The sequence below is a fragment of the Schistocerca americana genome, chromosome 2, assembly GCF_021461395.2.
Source record: "Schistocerca americana isolate TAMUIC-IGC-003095 chromosome 2, iqSchAmer2.1, whole genome shotgun sequence".
In the NCBI taxonomy this organism is placed as follows: Eukaryota; Metazoa; Arthropoda; class Insecta; order Orthoptera; family Acrididae; genus Schistocerca; species Schistocerca americana.
The window spans coordinates 434,913,167-434,934,242 of NC_060120.1; the positions used below are offsets into that span (position 1 = coordinate 434,913,167).

The following is a 21,076-nucleotide window of genomic DNA, read 5'->3' on the forward strand; positions in this document are numbered from 1 at the left end:
GTCTGACGATAATTCGGCGTCCAGTAAAGTGCTGTGTCCTCTGTACCAAGAAATGATCAACGTACTCACAAATCACCGATATTATCGTAGTTTCCGTATGGGTTATTGAGTCACACGAATTTGAGAAATCCAGAAACACTTTATACATCTGATTACCTTGATCCATAGCTTTCAATACGAAATGTTAGTTGGGTTTCGCATTTTAAAATAGGAAAGTACTTTATCATTAACGCCTTATGATTCCGGTAAAAATTTTATTTTCATTATGACTATTTTTCTTATAAATAAAATTTATTTTCCACATGGGTGCGAGTAATACATTCCGTCCCTCTACAGATCCACTAATGTACCTGTAATGCTTAGTCTGAACCAGTGAGCTGTATTTCGGTCTTATAAAATACTATTTGTTTGGGAAAACTTGAGCATACTGATAGTCGATTTATGGTCGATACCACCGCAAATACGTAGAAGCAGTGAGCCGAGGCAAATACATGCTTTGTTGTAGGTCGAAAATTTTCAGTTGCGGAATGTATTGACTAGAGGTGGGCCAAACGGTTATTCTGGAGTAACCGTTATCACAGTTCCAGTTATTCTTTGATAACCGTTATCGTTAACGGTTATTAATAACTGCCAAGTTATTTTTCACTAGCGAATACCGATAACTCCGACAGTTAAATAACGACATAGTTGGAATCCATCAGTTTAGTTATCAGTATAACTGCGAGTAGTGTGAAATAGCAGGAATGTCGTATGAATCGTGTTATAACCTCAGCTTATTAACTCCGGGTACATTTTAGTTGATGTTAGAACGATTATTAGTGTTTCTGATTATATGTTTGTAGGTTATCGGTCGCTATTAGAAATATTATCTTCGCAGCTGCGACAGAAAGTACGCGGAACTTCGCCAAAGCACTGTTTAAGTAAAATGTTAACAACTTGCGTTTTTAAGTATGAAGTAATATGTAAACTGAGTACTGTAGGTTAAATTCGAAGCTTAATTTCTTGTGCTGCTCACATAATAGAATAAAGTGTACAGCCTTGTAATACAACAAAAAATATACGTAATGTGACAGATTCGTTTACTCCTGTGCTGTAAAAGCTAGTCCTATTGGGGAAAGTGTGAGTACGCTAATCCAAGTTTTATGTCAGATTTGCAAACTGCTCGATTTCTCCAGCGACAGCATGTTTATAACATGTGAAGGCATGCAGATCGAAAAGGTTGACAGTGTTACATTTCTGGGATTACAACTCGATAATAAATTCAGTTGGGAAGGGCATTCCACATTTTTTCATTCTATTATTTCATAAGGGAACATATTCTGTGGTAACTCATCAAACGTAGCAAAAGTTTTTCGCATGTAAAAGCGTGTAATAAAAATCGTTTGTGGTATCAATTCAAGAACATCATGTAGGAACCTGTTCAAGGAACTTTGTATTGTAACCACTGCTTCCTAGTATATTTATTCCTTAATGAAATTTGTTACGAGTATTTCCAACCAATAGCTTAATACATAATATCAGTACTAGAAATGGGAACAGCAATCTACATAAGACCTAAAATTACTTACCTTGGTCCAAAAGGGGTCCAATATTCAGGAACATGCATTTTCAATAAGCTGCCAGCAAGTCAGCAACCATTAAAAACTTGGTTTCAGATAAGGCACGGTTTACAGTGTGTTTGAATGACTATTTGATACATAAGTGTCTGATTCCACCCATCATCAATATGCCGGAAATGTCTATTTTAAGTGTGTCTAAGACGTCACTACATACACATGGCAACAAACACGAAGATACATATAAATAATACAATAACATTTCCCACCAAAAATACAATCAAACCAATGGGACAACTGCGGGAAGTTGGGGGTTTTAGGGTGAGGACAAGCTAGTAAAAAAAAAAAACACACCATGATCCCAAAACACAAAATGAAGAACAAAAAAAAAAAAAATACAGCATTCTGCTACACCAACAAAAATCTGCAGGAATCGGACACTTCCCTTGAACAATATAGGTCAACTATAGGTGACCATACCAAAACACCAATACCCACAACTAAAAGTACGAAAATTGGAATCAGACATTTCCCTTGACCTACATAGGTCAACCTCAGATGACGATACTAAAACATCAACACACACAATTATGAAAATGGGAATCGGTCATTATCCGGTGACCTATATAGGTCCACCACAGCTACTGATGCCAAAAAACCAACACTTACAACTGCGAAAAATAAAACCACAATCCCAAAAGTCCACAAATCAATCATCCCTACATAAATTAAATCACATTCAATACTTCATAAATACACAAAACATCACAGCTAGAAAAAAAAAAAAATTCATTACCACCAGCAAATTCCGGCACTGCAACCTAGATCGACAGCCCCCCCCCCCCCCCCGCCCACACAAAAACCAACTCATAAACACCGTGCCGTAATGACATTCACACACCACAACACCTTTACGTCGAAGCAGACGGGTGGAATCAGACGCTTCCAGTGACCCCTCCTTCTACTCTGTAGATGAATATCGTAACAGAGACTGATAGACCAGCTTAGGTAAAAATTCTGCTATATTTCAGTTTTGACAGCACTTGGTTGCAACAGTCAAGATCGGGTATTCTGTGTACGATAAATTTATTAAAAGTACGTAACTGTGTTTTATTCTGTCAGTGTACCAATTCTGTAAATATTAGCAGTTACTGTGATATATTCACGTATTTTGACAATCTCCTGACAAATGATGAGGATAATAATTATTATATTCCACTGTATTATGTTATACTTTCTGACATGTTATTTGTCATTCGTGATGGCCAGCGGCTATTTCCGTAGCAGTACGAAAATATTTGTTAGCTCCAGTTACTATCCTCTCTGGAAATATCACCTGGAACTACGACCTTTAACTGGAGTCACCGAGTCAGGAACGTCTAGACACACAGTTATTCCGTTACCAGCTTCCAGGTTATCTGTGGTGGTAGCCCGATAACTACCAGAGAACTAGAACTACGAGCCAATAACGATAACTGCCAGAGGAGAATACCGGCTCTGACAGTTATTTCCATAGTCGCTCGAATTCCTTAGTAACTTTCCTTGTACTACCCGTCCAAGCTAAACTAACACGTAAGGCGGTGGCTTAAGGGAACGACCGTACTTGTTAATGCCTGTACTGCAGCTCCTATCAGCCACGGCTCGGACATTAACTTTATTTAATTGTCTATGCTAAAAGTAACGAAGGCCCACGAAATAGTACACAGTTCTTATCAACAGATGGCGCGCAGTCTCACAGTTATTCCCATGGTCTATAGAACGCCTCCAAATGCGCAGTACGATCTTCGGTCAACAGATGGCGCGAGGCACTGTTGACACTAAACAGTTATTGAAATAACTGCCAGAATCAGAGGAACGGTTATCGCAGTAACCGTTACTTCTCAGTAACCGGTTATTTCTATCAGTTACGTTATTTTTTTGCCACCTCTAGTATTGACGTTTGAGAAGTCAATGAGGAATGTTGTACGAAGAACATCCTAACGCATTTAATAATAAACGCTTTTACTATGTATTATCCTTGTAGATTGCTGTCTTCCTTTCATGCCTGTGGTTTGAAATTTGAAAACATGTAGCTGTGTATATATATGTATCAGGGGAGTAACGCAGAAAATCTTTTGATGTATTGATTTTGTGATAGAGCGAAATGCTCAGGAGCGTCAATACATGCACGCTTACAAGGGTCTACATATACAAGAAATGCCAATCATAAACGGCTAACGGATTATTATTAGAGATGCTTTCTTACAAATCGGCGTAGTTGACGCATAAGTTGGAGTGACGAGCTAACCGGACAGCACTTGAGATTCTTTCCGGCGAAAGTTTCACGTCTGAAACAATGAAATTGTACCTTGTGGTTCCCAGTAGTTTTGTTTTATTTACTCCGTACAGATGCTCGTACTACTTGACAGTCTTGTGTAATATTAAGAACGTAGCAGTTGTAACATCTGGATGAGCAGCCGAAGGCGCAATGTAGGGTGAGTGCCAGGAGATAAAATTTACCAATATGGAATGATTGCTAGGAAAACCAGCTTCTTGCAGCCTGAATTGTAGCACGATATTGTAAGTGTTTATAGTGATATTGGCAAAGTGTGTTTAGAAGTACTGGAATAATATCTCATAAGGAAAACTAATTCCATAAGGAGAGTTTAAAGTGAAGTATGTAGCGTTTATCCACCCTTTGCTTTGAAACGTCAGCCCATAACAATACTATCAGCTGAGAATCATACGTTGCAAATTCAGTGTTGCAGTACTCCCTGTATGAAGAATGTTGTATGCTGCTTCTTTGTTACTTGATGTTTTCCCAACACAAGAGAAAAAAAAAAAACAACATATAAATCCGCCACTTGTATTGAAAAATTTTACTGTTTCGTACTTTGTTTTTACGTTTTAGAAGCGGTCGGTTAAATTGATGTTGCAGGATGGCAGAAACTATATACATGACGTATAGCATCAGAAGATATAAGCTTTTGGAATTAACTAATCCAAGCTTTATAGCGATGGAAATGTTTCTTAAATAACTGGCAGATGGGAGTCAATTTGTGACTACCCTCTATTGGATATGTAGAGGAATGCATGACACTAGATTTGTGATGATCCCTATGTGGTTTTTTTTCGTTTTTGTAGTACAGAAATAACTGCATGCTGATCAATTATGTTTCTAAACTTTGCCCTTTTGCAAGTAGGGCTACTCCAGAGTTCTTGAGAAAACTGCTGGGCTATATCTGATGATGTTGACAAATGTTGCCACAGAAAGTTTAAAAATCTTATTGTTTTCTAAAGCTATGCTAAGCAACATGCGTTTATAAACTAAGGCAAGTTGTTGAGGCACTGTTTTATAATGTTTGATTATTGTGCCATTACTGTTTGGTTTTTGCTGTAGGCTTCTATTACATGACTGGCTACATTTGAGCAGTGCTTACATATATAAAGTGTTGAGCCATTGAAGTAGACTAGTTTGTCTGCTTGAATTGTACTTAAATGTACAAGTAGATGCCAATTTGGAGTGTTATATCATCATCATCAGTGCTTACTATGTCATTTTGTGGTAGAGTTGAATTATGACTGGACTCTGATTTGCACTCCAACTACACTTCATCTTGAAAATCTTTTACATTGCCATCTTACTGTTTCATCCTTGTCATGACCTTGTCAACACTACACGGAACAGTTGTGGATTAAACTATCACAAGTGATTTACTTACTAATACTTACTAATGTCAGTCACAAGCCCAGTCTTCGTATTATGCTTTCTTTGAATTTCGGGTAACTCTCAGAAATATACACTGTGGCAACTCTTCTGTTGTGAAAGTAGTGTTTATGTAGCAAAAAAGAGCAGTGGGAACAATTACAGACATGCAGTCATGCCAGCCACATTTTGAAGAAATGAAAATACTAACTGCATCTTCCTGCTGTATTAAAACCTGTCTCTTCTCAATAAAACCAGCCAGAGACTTTAACTTTCAGAACAATATAGATTGAGAAAATACTGGAATAAGAAAGTCCCAAAATAATTTTAAACATACTAGCATAAAACAGTATCATAAATTACCCCTGACAATGAGAGACCTACCATACAATTCCTTTGAGAGGTACCTATAAAAACCCGTTTATTAACAATATGTGGTAGCAATGTAATATTTAATGTAAAATCCAAATGCAAAGTGTAATTTTTAACATAAGATTTAACGTAAAATCTTATTATTGTATACATTTATAGGTGCAATTATCAAAGTCCATATTGTGTAAATGATCAGGGGTTGATGAGTAAATGAAAGTTGACATGAAACTAAATCTTGAAAGTCTGTCTTGGCACATTTTTGCCTCCAAGTCTTAATTGTTAGGATTGTTCGCATATAAATTTTATGATCCAAAGTTTAAAAAAATAAATCTATCTAATTACTCGTGACTACTACAAGAAATATTTCCCAAAAATTTAATAGTCTGATACACTCACTTAAAAAATTCTGCACATGTGGAAGCAGTTTGTTATAATTTGAAGTTCCAAGGCATTGTATATTTAATGAGTCATATCATGCCATCAGGCTTTGCTATGACACCATTTTTCCAGCCAGTAGTCACCATTCTTCAGATTTGGACATCCCATTCATTTTTCAGTAAACTATTCCAGATAATGTCTTAAACCTGTTGAGCCAACCTGTAGACATGGAAATTTTTTATATTTTTGTCTTATGATTACAGGAGTCTGCTTGAATTAACAGCCCACTCAAAGTAGTTGTGAATGGATGTGCACCCACTGAGTTAAAGCATTTTTGTTCATTGTTCCACCAAATTTCCAGTTTCTAATAGTTTTCTTCACATAGTCTTTAAATATACATAAAGTTAATGGAAAATGTAGTGCTTCATACATGTTATGAGTTAAATCATTTGCACAGTTGTGTAAGTTTAGATACAATTTTCTGTGATCATTGTACATTATGCGGTACCATCTCTGCTCTTCCAAAGTGAAAAAAATAGCTTGTGCCAAATTCTATAGCTATATTTCAGTTACCATTATTCTAAATGGCCTTTTTTTATTATAACCTATAATTTTATAAATTTGAATGACATGAAAACTTGTTTTTGTTTCCTCAGCTTGGCTGAAATGGAAAATTTTCAGTTGCTTTCTTTGCCATACTTTGTGTGGCATGCAGAAGAAATATTAATGTTTTAGGATTTATTGAAACCTCATTTAAGGTCTTTGTTTGGTTTTATAGATATTATTCCAAACAACAATTTGCTAAATTCCATTTGACTGACTAGATCCCTGATCGGAAGAAAGTTGAGGATCATTTTAACAGTAATTGGGACAGTAATAAGATGTAGTTGAGAATACTCAAATTTTGACTGGAGTGCCTGTAAAGGTACAATGTGAGGACCTCTACTTACAGTTACTGTATCATCAGCAAACAGTGTCAGTTCAGCTTCCTGTTTCAGGTAGGAAGGGAGGTCATTCACATATATCAAGAACAGAAGGGGACCCATGATTGAACCCTGTGGAACACCTAATGTAATTTCACCCCAGTTAGATGAAGTGGCAAACTTATTTAAATCACTTGACCCATATAAGGAAACTTTTTGCTTCCTGTTCTGTAGGTATGACTTAAACCACTCATATGATATTCCATTAATACCATAGAGTTGTAATTCCTGTAACATAATGTCATGGTTCACACAATCAAATGCTTTGGACAAGTCACAGAAATTTCCTATTGGTGACATAAAAGTGAAATTCTATATTGCTGTCTCAGTGGAACAGCATTTTTGAAATCCGAACTGTGATTTGCTAAGTATCCCATTACTGTTAGGATGGCTAACCACTCTTGAGTACATTACTTTCTCAAAGATTTTTGAGAATGCTGTAAGCAAGGATACTGGCCAATAATTATTGACATCTGTGGTGTCCCCCCTTTTTATAGGAGGCCTGACAATGTCATATTTTAACCTGTCTGGGAAAATACCTTGAGTTAGTGATGTATTACATATGTGACTCAGAACATCAGCAGTAATTGCTCCACATTGTTTTAATCTCTTATTAGAGATGTTATCTACTCCAACAGAACATTTATTTTTCAGAGATTTAATAATATTACTTATTTCACAAGAGGTTGTTAGGTGAAACTTAATCTAATTTTTTTCAAAACAGACTCTTTCATGTACTGCCTAGCTTTTTCTTTTGAACTGTTCTCACCAATTTTTTCTCCTACACTTAAGAAATGGTTAAATACATTAGCTACTTGTGTACTGTTGGTTATGATGGTCTCGTTCTCTTTAACAGTAATACTACCCACCCCAGTGGTTCCTTTTCCTGTCTCCCTTCTAACAACATTCCATTTTATTTTATTGCCAGAGTTGTTAATTTCTTCTCTAACATACATATTTCTTGATTTCCTTACAACTTTTCTTAGTATGTTACAATAATTTTTAGTGTAAAACTACTTCTGGATCTTTACTAGTTCTTGCTGTCTCATACAGTTTTCTTTTTCTTTCTGAAGACACTTTAATACCTGTAGGTTTCTTTGAAAAGTGTTACACTTAGTAATTTTCTTTGGGAAACAATGTTCAAAGGGGGATATAAATTCATCAAGAAATATGTTGCACTTATCTTAGCATTTGGTTCGTTATATACATCTCCCCAATTAAGATTTCTTAAGCTTTCTGTGAAGTGCTGTATAGATACGGGGTTGAGCGACCTCACACTTTTACTTAATGATTTCTGAACTGTACACACTGTTAGGTTCTGTAAGTTAATCAGTTGTGCATCATGGTCTGACAATCCATTTACCACAGGGAAAGCACGTGTCTGTTTTACATCCTCTTTCTGTACAAATACATTATCTATTTGCGTGCTACTGTCCTGAGCTATACATGTAGGGAAATTGATCACTGATTCTAAGATGTATGTTGTCAATAACACTTCTAGTTCACTTTTCCTATCAGAATTACTTAGAAAGCTTACATTGAAATCACCACAGATTAATAACTTCTTCTTTTTGTCTGACAGACAGCATAATAGGGAGTCAGACTTCATAAATTTCTGTCAAGTGTAAATGGTGAGTGATAAAAATGTAATGTTGAAACAACTTGATAAAATTGGGTTGATATATTGCAAGGGGGGGGGGGGGGGGACACGTTTTGCCCACTTTCTGTGGCTACTGGAGTAAGTCAAAGTAAGGTTTCATGTTTTATTGTTGGTGAATGGAAATAACTTTTTATTATTATTTTGAAAAATCACCCATGTGATTGTGTTTTTACAATAGTGAACTACTGAGTTTTCAATTCACTGGCTGTATAAACAGATGTCTATTCACTTCTTTACCAATGTCTTTACTCTATCACCATTAGTCAGTTACTTACACTGTAAATGTTTCATCATTTTTTTCCTGCTCAGATGGTGGATATAGGTGCCAAGTTCAATCTGTAAGAGCGACTGAAAACATTGCTAGGGACATTAGCACAGGAAGTTCTTTATGGCGCAGCCAATGTAGGCTGCACATTATCATATTTAAATAAACCGTGTTATCCACCTCCTTCAGGTACCATAGCATCTGATGCTGGGAGCAGCGTTTACTCTTGCACCACAGACAATAAAATCTGGTCATGCAGAGGTCGCACTACTGCTCTATTTACAAAACATAAGCATGTTTCTGAGTTTCAAACATTTTTCTTCCCACTTTGCATTTTGTTTGCACTTGTTGTTATGCTGCATGACCAATCTTATGTCATTAATGTAAACTACTTTGAGTTCACTGGATATCTTAAAGTGAAAAAAGGCGAAACACATCTGGGAAGATAAAATACAGTACAGCAAGAGAAGGGCATTTTTTACTTACAAAACAAATAGTTCTCTGCTTGCTGCGAAGGATGGCCATGCAAACAAATTCGTTTTACAAACATAAATGGATAGGTGACCGTAGCAATTGTACGGTACCCAGGAGACAAAGTGTCTAAAGTTCAACGACTTGAGGCTTTTAATGATAGAGATATTATTGCCTATCGAACATATCATATTGCTGAAGTGCTTAACAGAGATATGGGAGCTTCCTATTTTATCTGTACAATGCCTCTTGTTTTAAGGACCACCGTAAAGTAGGTGAATATGAGGATGTTTGTGTCTGGGCTAAAGGTGCAGGCAATTGTAACCGTCTTCATATTGTAGGTGATCTGACTCACTATTATAGAAATTTAATAAAGTTCCTTACATGCCAACAAGCTCCACAGATGACGAAGTGATTGATGAAATGTATGATGAGATAAAAGAAATTATTCAGATAGTGAAGGGAGACAAAAATGTAATAGTCGTGGGTGACTGGAATTCAATGGTAGGAAAAGGAAGAGAAGGAAACGTAGTTGGTGAATATGGAATGGGGGTAAGAAATGAAAGAGGAAGCTGCCTGGTAGAATTTTGCACAGGGCATAACTTAATCATAGCTAACACTTGGTTCAATAATCGTGAAAGAAGGTTGTATACATGGAAGAGGCCTGAGGATACTGGAAGGTTTCAGATAGATTATATAATGGTAAGACAGAGATTTAGGAACCAGGTTTTAAATTGTAAGACATTTCCAGGGGCAGATGTGGACTGACCACAATCTATTGGTTATGAACTGTAGATTAAAACTGAAAAAACTGCAAAAAGGTGAGAATTTAAAGAGATGGGATCTGGATAAACTGATGGAACTGGAGGTTGTGGAGAGCATTAGGGAATGATTACCAAGAATGGGGGAAAGAAATACAGTAGATGAAGAGTGGGTAGCTTCGAGAGATGAAATAGTGAAGGCAGCAGAGGATCAAGTAGGTAAAAAGACAGGGGCTACTAGAAATCCTTGGGTAATAGAAGATATATTGAATTTAATTGATGAAAGGAAAAAATGCAGTAAATGAAGCAGGCAAAAAGGAATACAAACGTCTCAAAAATGAGATCAACAGGAAGTGCAAAATGACTAAGCAGGGATATTGCTGGAGGACAATTGTAAGGCTGTAGAGGCATATCTCACTAGGGGTAAGATAGATACTGCCTACAGGAAATTTAAAGAGCCTTTGGAGAAAAGAGAACTACTTGGATGAATATCAAGAGCTCAGATGGAAACTCAGTTCTAAGCAAGGAAGGGAAAGCAGAAAGGTGGAAGGAGTAAATAGAGGGTCTATACAGGGGCGATGTACTTGAGGGCAATATTATGGAAATGGAAGAGGATGTAGATGAAGATGAAATGGGAGATATGATACTGTGTGAAGAGTTTGACAGAGCACTGAAAGACCTAAGTTTAAACAAGGCCCCAGGAGTAGACAACATTCCATTAGAACTACTGACAGCCTTGGGAGAGCCAGCTCTGACAAAACTCTACCATCTGGTGAGCAAGATGTATGAGACAGGCGAAATACCCTCAGACTTCAACAAGAATATAATAATTCCCATCCCAAGGAAAGCAGGTGTTGACAGGTGTGAAAATTACCAAACTATCAGTTTAATAAGTCCCGGCTGTAAAATACTGACATGAATTCTTTACAGACGAATGGAAAAACTGGTAGAAGCCAACATCGGGGAAGATCAGTTTGGATTGCATAGAAATGTTGGAACATGTGAAGCAATAGTGACCCTACGACTTATCTTAGGAGATAGATTAAGGAAAGGCAAACCTACGTTTCTAGCATTTGTAGACTTAGAGAAAGCTTTTGACAATGTTGAATGAATACTCTCTTTCAAATTCTGAGGGTGGCAGGGGTAAAATACAGGGAGTGAAAAGCTATTTACAATTTGTATAGAAACCAGATGGCAGGTATAAGAGTCGAGGGGCATGAAAGGAAAGCAGTGGTTGGGAAGGGAGTGAGACAGGGTTGTAGCCTATCCCAAATGTTATTCAGTCTGTACATTGAGCAAGAAGTAAAGGAAACAAAAGAAAAATTTGGAGTAGGAATTAAAATCCATGGAGAAGAAATAAAAACTTTGTGGTTCGTCAGTGACATTGTAATTCTGTCAGAGACAGCAAAGGACCTGGAAGAGCAGTTGAATGGAATGGACAGTGTCTTGAAAGGAGGATATAAGATGAACATAAACAAAAGCAAAACAAGGATAATGGAATGTCGTCGAATTAAGTCAGGTGATGCTGAGGGAATTAAATTAGGTAATGAGACACTTAATGTAGTAGATGAGTTTTGCTATTTGGGGAGCAAAATAACTGATGATGGTCGAAGTAGAGAGGATATAAAATATAGACTGGCAATGGCAAGGAAAATGTTTCTTAAGAAGAGAAATTTGTTAACATTGAGTATCAGGAAGTGTCAGGAAGTCGTTTTGGAAAATATTTGTATGGAGTGTAGCCATGTATGGAAGTGAAACATGGACGGTACGTAGTTGGCACAAGAAGAGAATAGAAGCTTTCGAAATGTGGTGCTACAGAAGAATGCTGACGATTAGATGGGTAGATCACATAACTATTGAGGAGGTATTGAATAGAATTGGGGAGACGAGAAATTTGTGGCACAACTTGACTAGAAGAAGGATTAGGTTGGTAGGACATGTCGTGAGACATTAGGGGCTTACCAGATTTGGAAAGATGTAGGTTGCAGTAGGTACTGGGAGATGAAGAAGCTTGCACAGGATAGAGTAGCATGGAGAGCTGCATCAAATCAGTCTCTGGACTGAAGACCACAACAACAACAACAACAACAGTCACCTAGGTTCCAGAAAGAATCAAATAGTTCATAGATGGCTCTTCCGTTATTCTTGCAGAGCAATTTATTTGACATGTGCAGATTCAGTTGGTAAAAACTTTTCCTTTAACCAACTGTCCTGTTATGGTTATATACTCTTGTACAATATTTCAGGGAGTTTTCCTTTTGTCAATCTTCCAAGTCTCCACATTTCATTTACATTTTCTTCCTTCCTCTCTGTTTTAATGGTGACTGACAATTTTCTATGATTCCCTCTCTCAGCCCTGTAGCAAATAATACAATAAAAACGGCTATTACAAACACCAAAAGTAAAATTTGAGTCAAGTGTATTATATTGCATTCGCATATTCAAAACAGGTTATTTTGTTGTTAAACCATGTATACAAATGGAGCTAGTTGGCTAGGTGAATACAGGGCTATAAATGTGAAATCAAATAGTGGTAGTGCAGGAATAAGTTTAATAATATAAAAAGTGATAAAATGTGATCTATGTTTTGCAGTACATTCCTATTACATTAATTTACCTTATTTTTCTTCTGAACAGTGGTCCATAGTAATGATTATTTGGTATAATGGAACTACAAAACTTTGAAACTCGGCATGCTTTGTAGACTTGCTTCACTTGTAATCTGAAATAATAAACAGCTGTTTCATTTGCTAAGTGCCACCACTTGGCACCACATAGCTCAACTACTTAGGATAATGTTGTTATCAGGAGAGAGAAAACTGGCATTCCATGGATCGGAGCATATAATGTCAGGTCCTTTAATTGGACAGGTAGGGTAGAAAATTTAAAAAGAGAAATGAATGTGTTAAAAGTTAGATGTTGTTGGAATAAGTGAAGTTTGGTGGCAGGAGGAACAGGACTTCTGGTCAGATAAATACAGGACTATAAATACAAAATCAAATATGGGTAATGCAGGAGTTGGTTTCATATTGAGTAAAAAAAAATAGGAATGTGGGTAAGCTACTATGTACCCATTATTTTAGACAAGATAAACATAAGCCCACACCCACCACAGCTGTACAAGTTTATATGCCAACTAGCTCCACAGATGAGGAGAAGATTGAGGAAATGTATGATGAGATAAAAGAAATTATTCAAATAGTTAAGGGGGCCAAAAATTTAATAGTCATGGGGGACTGGAATTTGATAGTAGGAAAAGGAAGCAAAGGAAAAGTAGTACGTGTATATGGACTGGGGTAAAGGAATGAAAGAGAAGCCACATGGTAGAATTTTGCGCAGAAAATAATTTAATGCTAATATTTGGTTTAAGAATTAGAGAAGGTTGTATATGTGGAAGAGACCTGGAGACACCAGAAGGTTTCAGATTGATTATGTAATGGTTAGAAAGAGATTTAGGAACCAGATTTTAAACTGTAAGACATTTCCAGTGGCAGACGTGGACTCTGACCACAGTTTATTGGTTATGTATGAACTGCAGATTAAAACTGAAGAAACTGCAAAAAGGCAGAAATTTAAGGAGATGGGACACACATAAACTGAAAGAATCAGAAGCTGTAGAGGATTTTGGAGGGAGTGTTAAGGGAATGACTGACAGGAACAGGAGAAAGGAATATCTACATCTACATTTATACTCCGCAAGCCACCCAACGGTGTGTGGCGGAGGGCACTTTACGTGCCACTGTCATTACCTCCCTTTCCTGTTCCAGTCGCGTATGGTTCACGGGAAGAACGACTGTCTGAAAGCCTCCGTGCGCGCTCTAATCTCTCTAATTTTACATTCGTGATCTCCTCGGGAGGTATAAGTAGGGGGAAGCAATATATTCGATACCTCATCCAGAAACGCACCCTCTCGAAACCTGGCGAGCAATCTACACCGCAATGCAGAGCGCCTCTCTTGCAGAGTCTGCCACTTGAGTTTATTAAACATCTCCGTAACGCTATCACGGTTACCAAATAACCCTGTGACGAAACGCGCCGCTCTTCTTTGGATCTTCTCTATCTCCTCCGTCAAACCGATCTGGTACGGATCCCACACTGATGAGCAATACTCAAGTATAGGTCGAACGAGTGTTTTGTAAGCCACCTCCTTTGTTGATGGACTACATTTTCTAAGCACTCTCCCAATGAATCTCAACCTGGTACCCGCCTTACCAACAATTAATTTTATATGATCGTTCCACTTCAAATCGTTCTGTACGTATATTCCCAGATATTTTACACAAGTAACTGCTACCAGAGTTTGTTCCGCTATCATATAATCATACAATAAAGGATCCTTCTTTCTATGTATTCGCAATACATTACATTTGTCTATGTTAAGGGACAGTTGCCACTCCCTGCACCAAGTGCCTATCCGCTGCAGATCTTCCTGCATTTCGCTACAATTTTCTAATGCTGCAACTTCTCTGTATACTACAGCATCATCCGTGAAAAGCCGCATGGAACTTCCGACACTATCTACTAGGTCATTTATATATATTGTGAAAAGCAGTGGTCCTATAACACTCCCCTGTGGCACGCCAGAGGTTACTTTAACGTCTGTAGACGTCTCTCCATTGATAACAACATGCTGTGTTCTGTTTGCTAAAAACTCTTCAATCCAGCCACACAGCTGGTCTGATATTCTGTAGGCTCTTACTTTGTTTATCAGGCGACAGTGCGGAACTGTATCGAACGCCTTCCGGAAGTCAAGAAAAATAGCATCTACCTGGGAGCCTGTATCTAATATTTTCTGGGTCTCATGAACAAATAAAGCGAGTTGGGTCTCACACGATCGCTGTTTTCGGAATCCATGTTGATTCTTACAGAGTAGATTCTGGGTTTCCAAAAACGACATGATACTCGAGCAAAAAACATGTTCTAAAATTCTACAACAGATCGACGTCAGAGATATAGGTCTATAGTTTTGCGCATCTGCTCGACGACCCTTCTTGAAGACTGGGACTACCTGTGCTCTTTTCCAATCATTTGGAACCCTCCGTTCCTCTAGAGACTTGCGGTACACGGCTGTTAGAAGGGGGGCAAGTTCTTTCGCATGCTCTGTGTAGAATCGAATTGGTATCCCGTCAGGTCCAGTGGACTTTCCTCTATTGAGTGATTCTAGTTGCTTTTCTATTCCTTGGACACTTATTTCGACGTCAGCCATTTTTTTGTTTGTGCGAGGATTTAGAGAAGGAACTGCAGTGCGGTCTTACTCTGTGAAACAGCTTTGGAAAAAGGTGTTTAGTATTTCAGCTTTACGCGTGTCATCCTCTGTTTCAATGCCATCATCATCCCGGAGTGTCTGGATATGCTGTTTCGAGCCACTTACTGATTTAATGTAAGACCAGAACTTCCTAGGATTTTCTGTCAAGTCGGTACATAGAATTTTACTTTCGAATTCACTGAACGCTTCACGCGTAGCCCTCCTTATGCTAACTTTGACATCGTTTAGCTTCTGTTTGTCTGAGAGGTTTTGGCTGCGTTTAAACTTGGAGTGAAGCTCTCTTTGCTTTCGCAGTAGTTTCCTAACTTTGTTGTTGTACCACGGTGGGTTTTTCCCGTCCCTCACAGTTTTACTCGGCACGTACCTGCCTAAAACGCATTTTACGATTGCCTTGAACTTTTTCCATAAACACTCAACATTGTCAGTGTCGGAACAGGAATTTTCGTTTTGATCTGTTAGGTAGTCTGAAATCTGCCTTCTATTACTCTTGCTAAACAGATAAACCTTCCTCCCTTTTTTTATATTCCTATTAACTTCCATATTCAGGGATGCTGCAACGGCCTTATGATCACTGATTCCCTGTTCTGCACTTAAAGAGTCGAAAAGTTCGGGTCTGTTTGTTATCAGTAGGTCCAAGATGTTATCTCCACGAGTTGGTTCTCTGTTTAATTGCTCGAGGTAGTTTTCGGATAGTGCACTCAGTATAATGTCACTCGATGCTCTGTCCCTACCACCCGTCCTAAACATCTGAGTGTCCCAGTCTATATCTGGTAAATTGAAATCTCCACCTAAGACTATAACATGCTGAGAAAATTTATGTGAAATGTATTCCAAATTTTCTCTCAGTAGAAGAAGAATGGGTAGCTTTGAGAGATGAAATTGTGAAGTCAAGCAGGTAAAAATAAGGAGCTAGTAGAAATCCTTGGGTAACACAATAGATATTGAATTTTATCGATGAAGGGGGAAAATATAAAAATGCAATAAATGAGGCAGGTTAAAGGGAATACAAACATCTAAAAAATAAGATCGACAGAAAGTGCAATATGGCTAAGCACGAATGGCCAGAGGAAAAATGTAAGGATATAGAAGCATATATCACTAGGGGTAAGATAGATACTGTTATACAGGAAAATTAGAGACCTCTGTAGAAAAGAGAACTACCTGTGTGAATATCAAGAGCTCAGATGAAAAACCAGTCCTATTCAAAGAAGGGAAACCAGAAAGGTGGAAGGAGTATATAGAGGGTCTATACAAGGGAGATGTACTTGAGAGCAATATTATGGAAATGGAAGAGGACATACAGGAAGATGAGAAGGGAGATATGATACTGCATGAAGAATTTTACAAAGCACTAAAAGATGTAAGTCAAAACAAGGCCCTGAGAGTAGGCAATATTCTGTTACAGTTACTATTGGCCTTGGGGGAGCCAGCCATGACAAAACTCTTCCATCTGGTGAGCAAGATGTATGACACAAGCGAAATACCCCAGACTTCAAGAAGAATATAATAATCCAAATTTCAAAGAAAGCAGGTGCTAACAGGTGTGAAAATTACCAAACTATTAGTTTAATATGTCATGGCTGCAAAATACTAACATGAACCATTTACAGAAAAATGGGAAATCCGGTAGAAGCTGACCTGGGAGAAGATCAGTTTGGATTCTGGAGAAATGTAGGAACATGCGAGGTAATACTGACCCTATAACTTCTCATAGAAGATAGGGTAAGGAAAGGCAAACCTATGTTTATAGCATTTGTAGACTTAGAGAAAGCTTTTGACAATGTTGGCTGGAATTCTCTCTTTCAAATTCTAAAGGTGGCAGGGGTAAAATACAGAGAGCGTAAGACTATTTACATTTTGTGCAGAAACCAGGTGGCAGTTATAAGAGTCGAGGGACATGAAAGGGAAGCAGTGGTTGGGAAGGGAGTGAGACAGGGTTGTAGCCTATCCCCGATGTTATTCAATCTGTATATTGAACAAGCAGTGAAGGAAACAAAAGAAAAATTCGGAGTAGGTATTAAAATCCTTGGAGAAGAAATAAAAACTTTGAGGTTCGCCGATGACATTGTAATTCTGTCAGAGACAGCAAAGGTCTTGGAAGACCAGTTGAACGGAATGGATAGTGTTTTGAGAGGAAGATATAAGATGAACATCAACAAAAGCAAAACGAGGATAATGGAATGTAGTCTAACTAAGTCGGGTGATGCTGAGGGAATTAGATTAGGAAATGAGACACTTAAAGTAGTAAAGGAGTTTTGCTATTTGGGCAGCAAAATAACTGATGATGGTCGAAGTAGAGAGGATATAAAATGTAGACTGGCAATGGCAAGGAAAACGTTTCTGAAGAAGAGAAATTTGTTAACATCGAGTATAGATTTAAGTGTCAGGAAGTCATTATTGAAAGTATTTGTATGGAGTGTAGCCACGTATGGAAGTGAAACATAGACGATAAACAGTTTGGACAAGAAGAGAATAGAAGCTTTCGAAATGTGGTGCTACAGAAGAATGCTGAAGATTAGTTGGGTAGATCACATAACTGATGAGGAGGTATTGAATAGGTTTGGGGAGAAGAGAAGTTTGTGGCATAAATTGACTAGAAGGAGGGATTGGTTGGTAGGACATGTTCTGAGGCATCAAGGGATCACCAATTTAGTATTGGAGGGCAGTGTTGAGGGTAAAAATCGAAGAGGGAGACCAAGAGATGAATACACTAAGCAGATTCAGAAGGATGTAGGTTGCAGTAGGTACTGGGAGATGAAGCAGCTTGCACAGGATAGAGTAGCATGGAGAGCTGCATCAAACCAGTCTCTGGACTGAAGACCATAACAACAACTACAACAACAGGGGAGGAAGAGTTCTTGTGATTCACAAGCATTCAGTTAAGCACTGTATGGTTAGAGTTGAGGTGGTTGGTAACTTTTGTAGACAGCACGCAAGACTTATTACGATATAAAACCAGATAGAAACACATGAACTAAATGTGCAATCATAAAGTTGGAAACAGGTAATTTCATCGTAGGCTAAGACAGGCAGGTCATGAAAAGAAACCTATTAGATACCAAGTCCAAGTAAGAGTCCTGGGGAAGGGGGTGTAGGCACAGTCCAAGTAGCAAACCAAACAGTCCAGAATCCCACAGAAATCACTGTAAAACAGCAACATAGGAAAGCAGTGAAGTGGCTTAAAACACACAATGGTCAGATCACATGATATGCTACCACATTATTATTCCAGACAGCTCTCAGCATTTCTGCTGAATATTATTCGTTACACAGATCACTGATATGTTTTCCATACTGATGCCCAGTGGGATTGCTAAATCCCTCCCTCCTTGAAGCAATCCAAAGGACTGAAAATGTCCTGGCCAATGCACAGGAGAAGTCCTGGTGTGTGATGTAGGTGTGGTACCGTTACCAGCTGTATGATTTCTTCTGCTTTGGGCTTTGCCTTGTAAAGAGAAGTCAGTAGAGATGCTGGCTTATACACTTCCATTGGTGTGAGCTGTGTCTCAGAGTGAGATACTGGAAGTATCTGTTGAGTCATCAAAGGGAGGTTGCTGGTTGTCATTGGGGCTTAGAGGAGACACCAACCATGCTGACACTTGATACGTTGATGATAGCTTTTGGTGTGTGTCCCACATGCCACAAACATAGCTAGTGTCAGTGGCTTTGCAGTTGGCCCCGGGATATTGCAACTGTCACAAACTGGTAACTGATGAACTGTCGTGATCTCCAGATCCACCCAGGTGTGGCCCACACATGCATGCCCACACTGGAGTGCCAACTAGGAATGATGTGGTGTTGCCGTCCTCTTATTCTGGCTGTAGGAACAGCAGATAAAGATGTGCTTATAAGGTGACTCATGACGCAGCACTGCCAAATTGTGGCCTTTGATGGATGTTGCCATATAGCTAGGAAAACTGTTTAAAGCTCATTCAGAAATGGTTGTGGCTAAGTATTTGAATATTTGAGTTTTAAAAATACACACAAATTTCTCAGCATGGCAGTTGTATCCAGGGTGGAACAGGGATGTGGTTAGATGTTTACTGTTGCTGTCATTGCACAAGTGCTTAGTCAACTGCAGCAATTGTGTTCCTTTATCAGTTATAATGGTTTGTAGGGGGAGAAGCTCATCAGTAAAGCTGCAGTGTTGGCTATTCTGATGGTATGCTATAGCTTGACTACATACAGGATAGCAGAGTATTTATTTATTTTGTCCACAGACCTTTTAGTACAATAGTACCAGACATGTCAGAAACATTACAGAAGTAACATATACATATAAAACAATTAAACAGAGTAGGATAGGATAAGGTGAGGATAGGACAGGAAGTCTGCCGTGGCCTAATCAAAGAAACTGTCCCAACATTCATCTTATCAATTTGGAGAAACCATGGAAAACACAAGTCAGGATGACCAGACAGAGAACTAACCCCGGTCCTCCCAAATGCAAATTCAGTACATTAAGGCTTAAGTAGCCACCTCACATAGTACATGATTGGAAGGGAAATCAGAAATACGTCATCTACATTGTGAGCACAACATGCACATAAGTGAACAAGAAATTTTGAAAATAAAAACACTACTGAAAAAGAGAGAACACATGAGCATATTACATAACACTGCTGAAATACTCAACATGCACAATAAGTAAATCACTGATGTAGGTAAACCATGGAACTTTGATATAAAATATCCCCCAGAAAATAAAACCCACAAGCACATTATATAGCACTGCTGAAAAGTATGATGCATGAACACACAAAAACCTGCTGACACTATATCCATCACAATTGGGATAGATCAGATCCATTTTCAGTGGTGTTGTATTTAACTGCATCTGAAACAGAGGAAACAGAAACTCAACAACCAAAACATTCTTTGCAAAGATAAACACAGCATAGATGGTGCATCAGTTAACAAAATCAATCAAAAGAACTCAACAATAAATGACGGCCTAGTAACCCTGTAAGCCAGCATACTTATTTACATTGTAGAAACACTTCTCAACAAGAAATTATTTTAACTCTGATGGAAAAACAGTTTCTGTTTGCAACCTCTTTGTGTATGTTTCCAGTGCATCATAAAGAATGGCACCAAAGTGGCTCACATGTTTTTGAGTACATGTTGTCGTAGCTTGTTCTATTTGGAGAGTATTTGCAAGTATTATAATTGTGGTAATTGAAGTTGGCTTCTAGGTCACCAAGTCTAGCTCTTTTCGACAACACACATTTGTATACAGAGTGGTAGAAACAGTTTGGAAAGCATGTAAGGGTGTTGCAGGATAGGTTGTGCTTAGAAATAAATGTAAAGAAAAAAAATTTGATACATTGTGCTCTTTCTGAGTTAATTAGCATTGATGTTAGCTAATCACGCTAATGCGTGTGCTTATTCAAGTGGCCTGCCAGAGATGATGTCACCAAATGTGTTCATTGTTTGGTTTCCTAAAATCTTACAGTAGAGTGACAAAAAAACTGAACATGGGACGATAGTAAGGATCAAGTATGAGCCAAAGGCTGGACAGTCTCATGCACTCTCACCTACGCTGTGAGAGCAACTGACACTAATTGTATCTGGCAGTCCACTTGAATCTGTATGTGCAGTGGTCTAGTTATCTAACTTCAATGCTAATTAACTCAGAAATGGTTCAATGTATTGTTTTTTTTTTCTTGACAATTATTT

At 38.1% G+C, this 21,076-nt stretch overlaps 1 protein-coding gene across 5 annotated transcripts in view; it reads left to right on the top strand.

The window, feature by feature from the left end:
- Window positions 1-482: 482 nt before the first annotated feature.
- Window positions 483-21,076, top strand: part of LOC124595355 (serine/threonine-protein phosphatase 6 regulatory ankyrin repeat subunit A-like) — a 195,438-nt gene continuing 174,844 nt past the window's right edge. For 3 of the 5 annotated variants that reach the window (XM_047134070.1, XM_047134071.1, XM_047134072.1), the window contains exon 1: window positions 3,492-4,030. In XM_047134070.1, coding sequence (XP_046990026.1) covers window positions 4,005-4,030 — 26 coding nt within the window. In that variant the 5' untranslated portion in view covers window positions 3,492-4,004. Of the gene's footprint in view, window positions 502-3,491; window positions 4,116-21,076 lie in introns of those variants that run through there. The other 2 variants (XM_047134074.1, XM_047134073.1) reach the window with 2 other exon arrangements.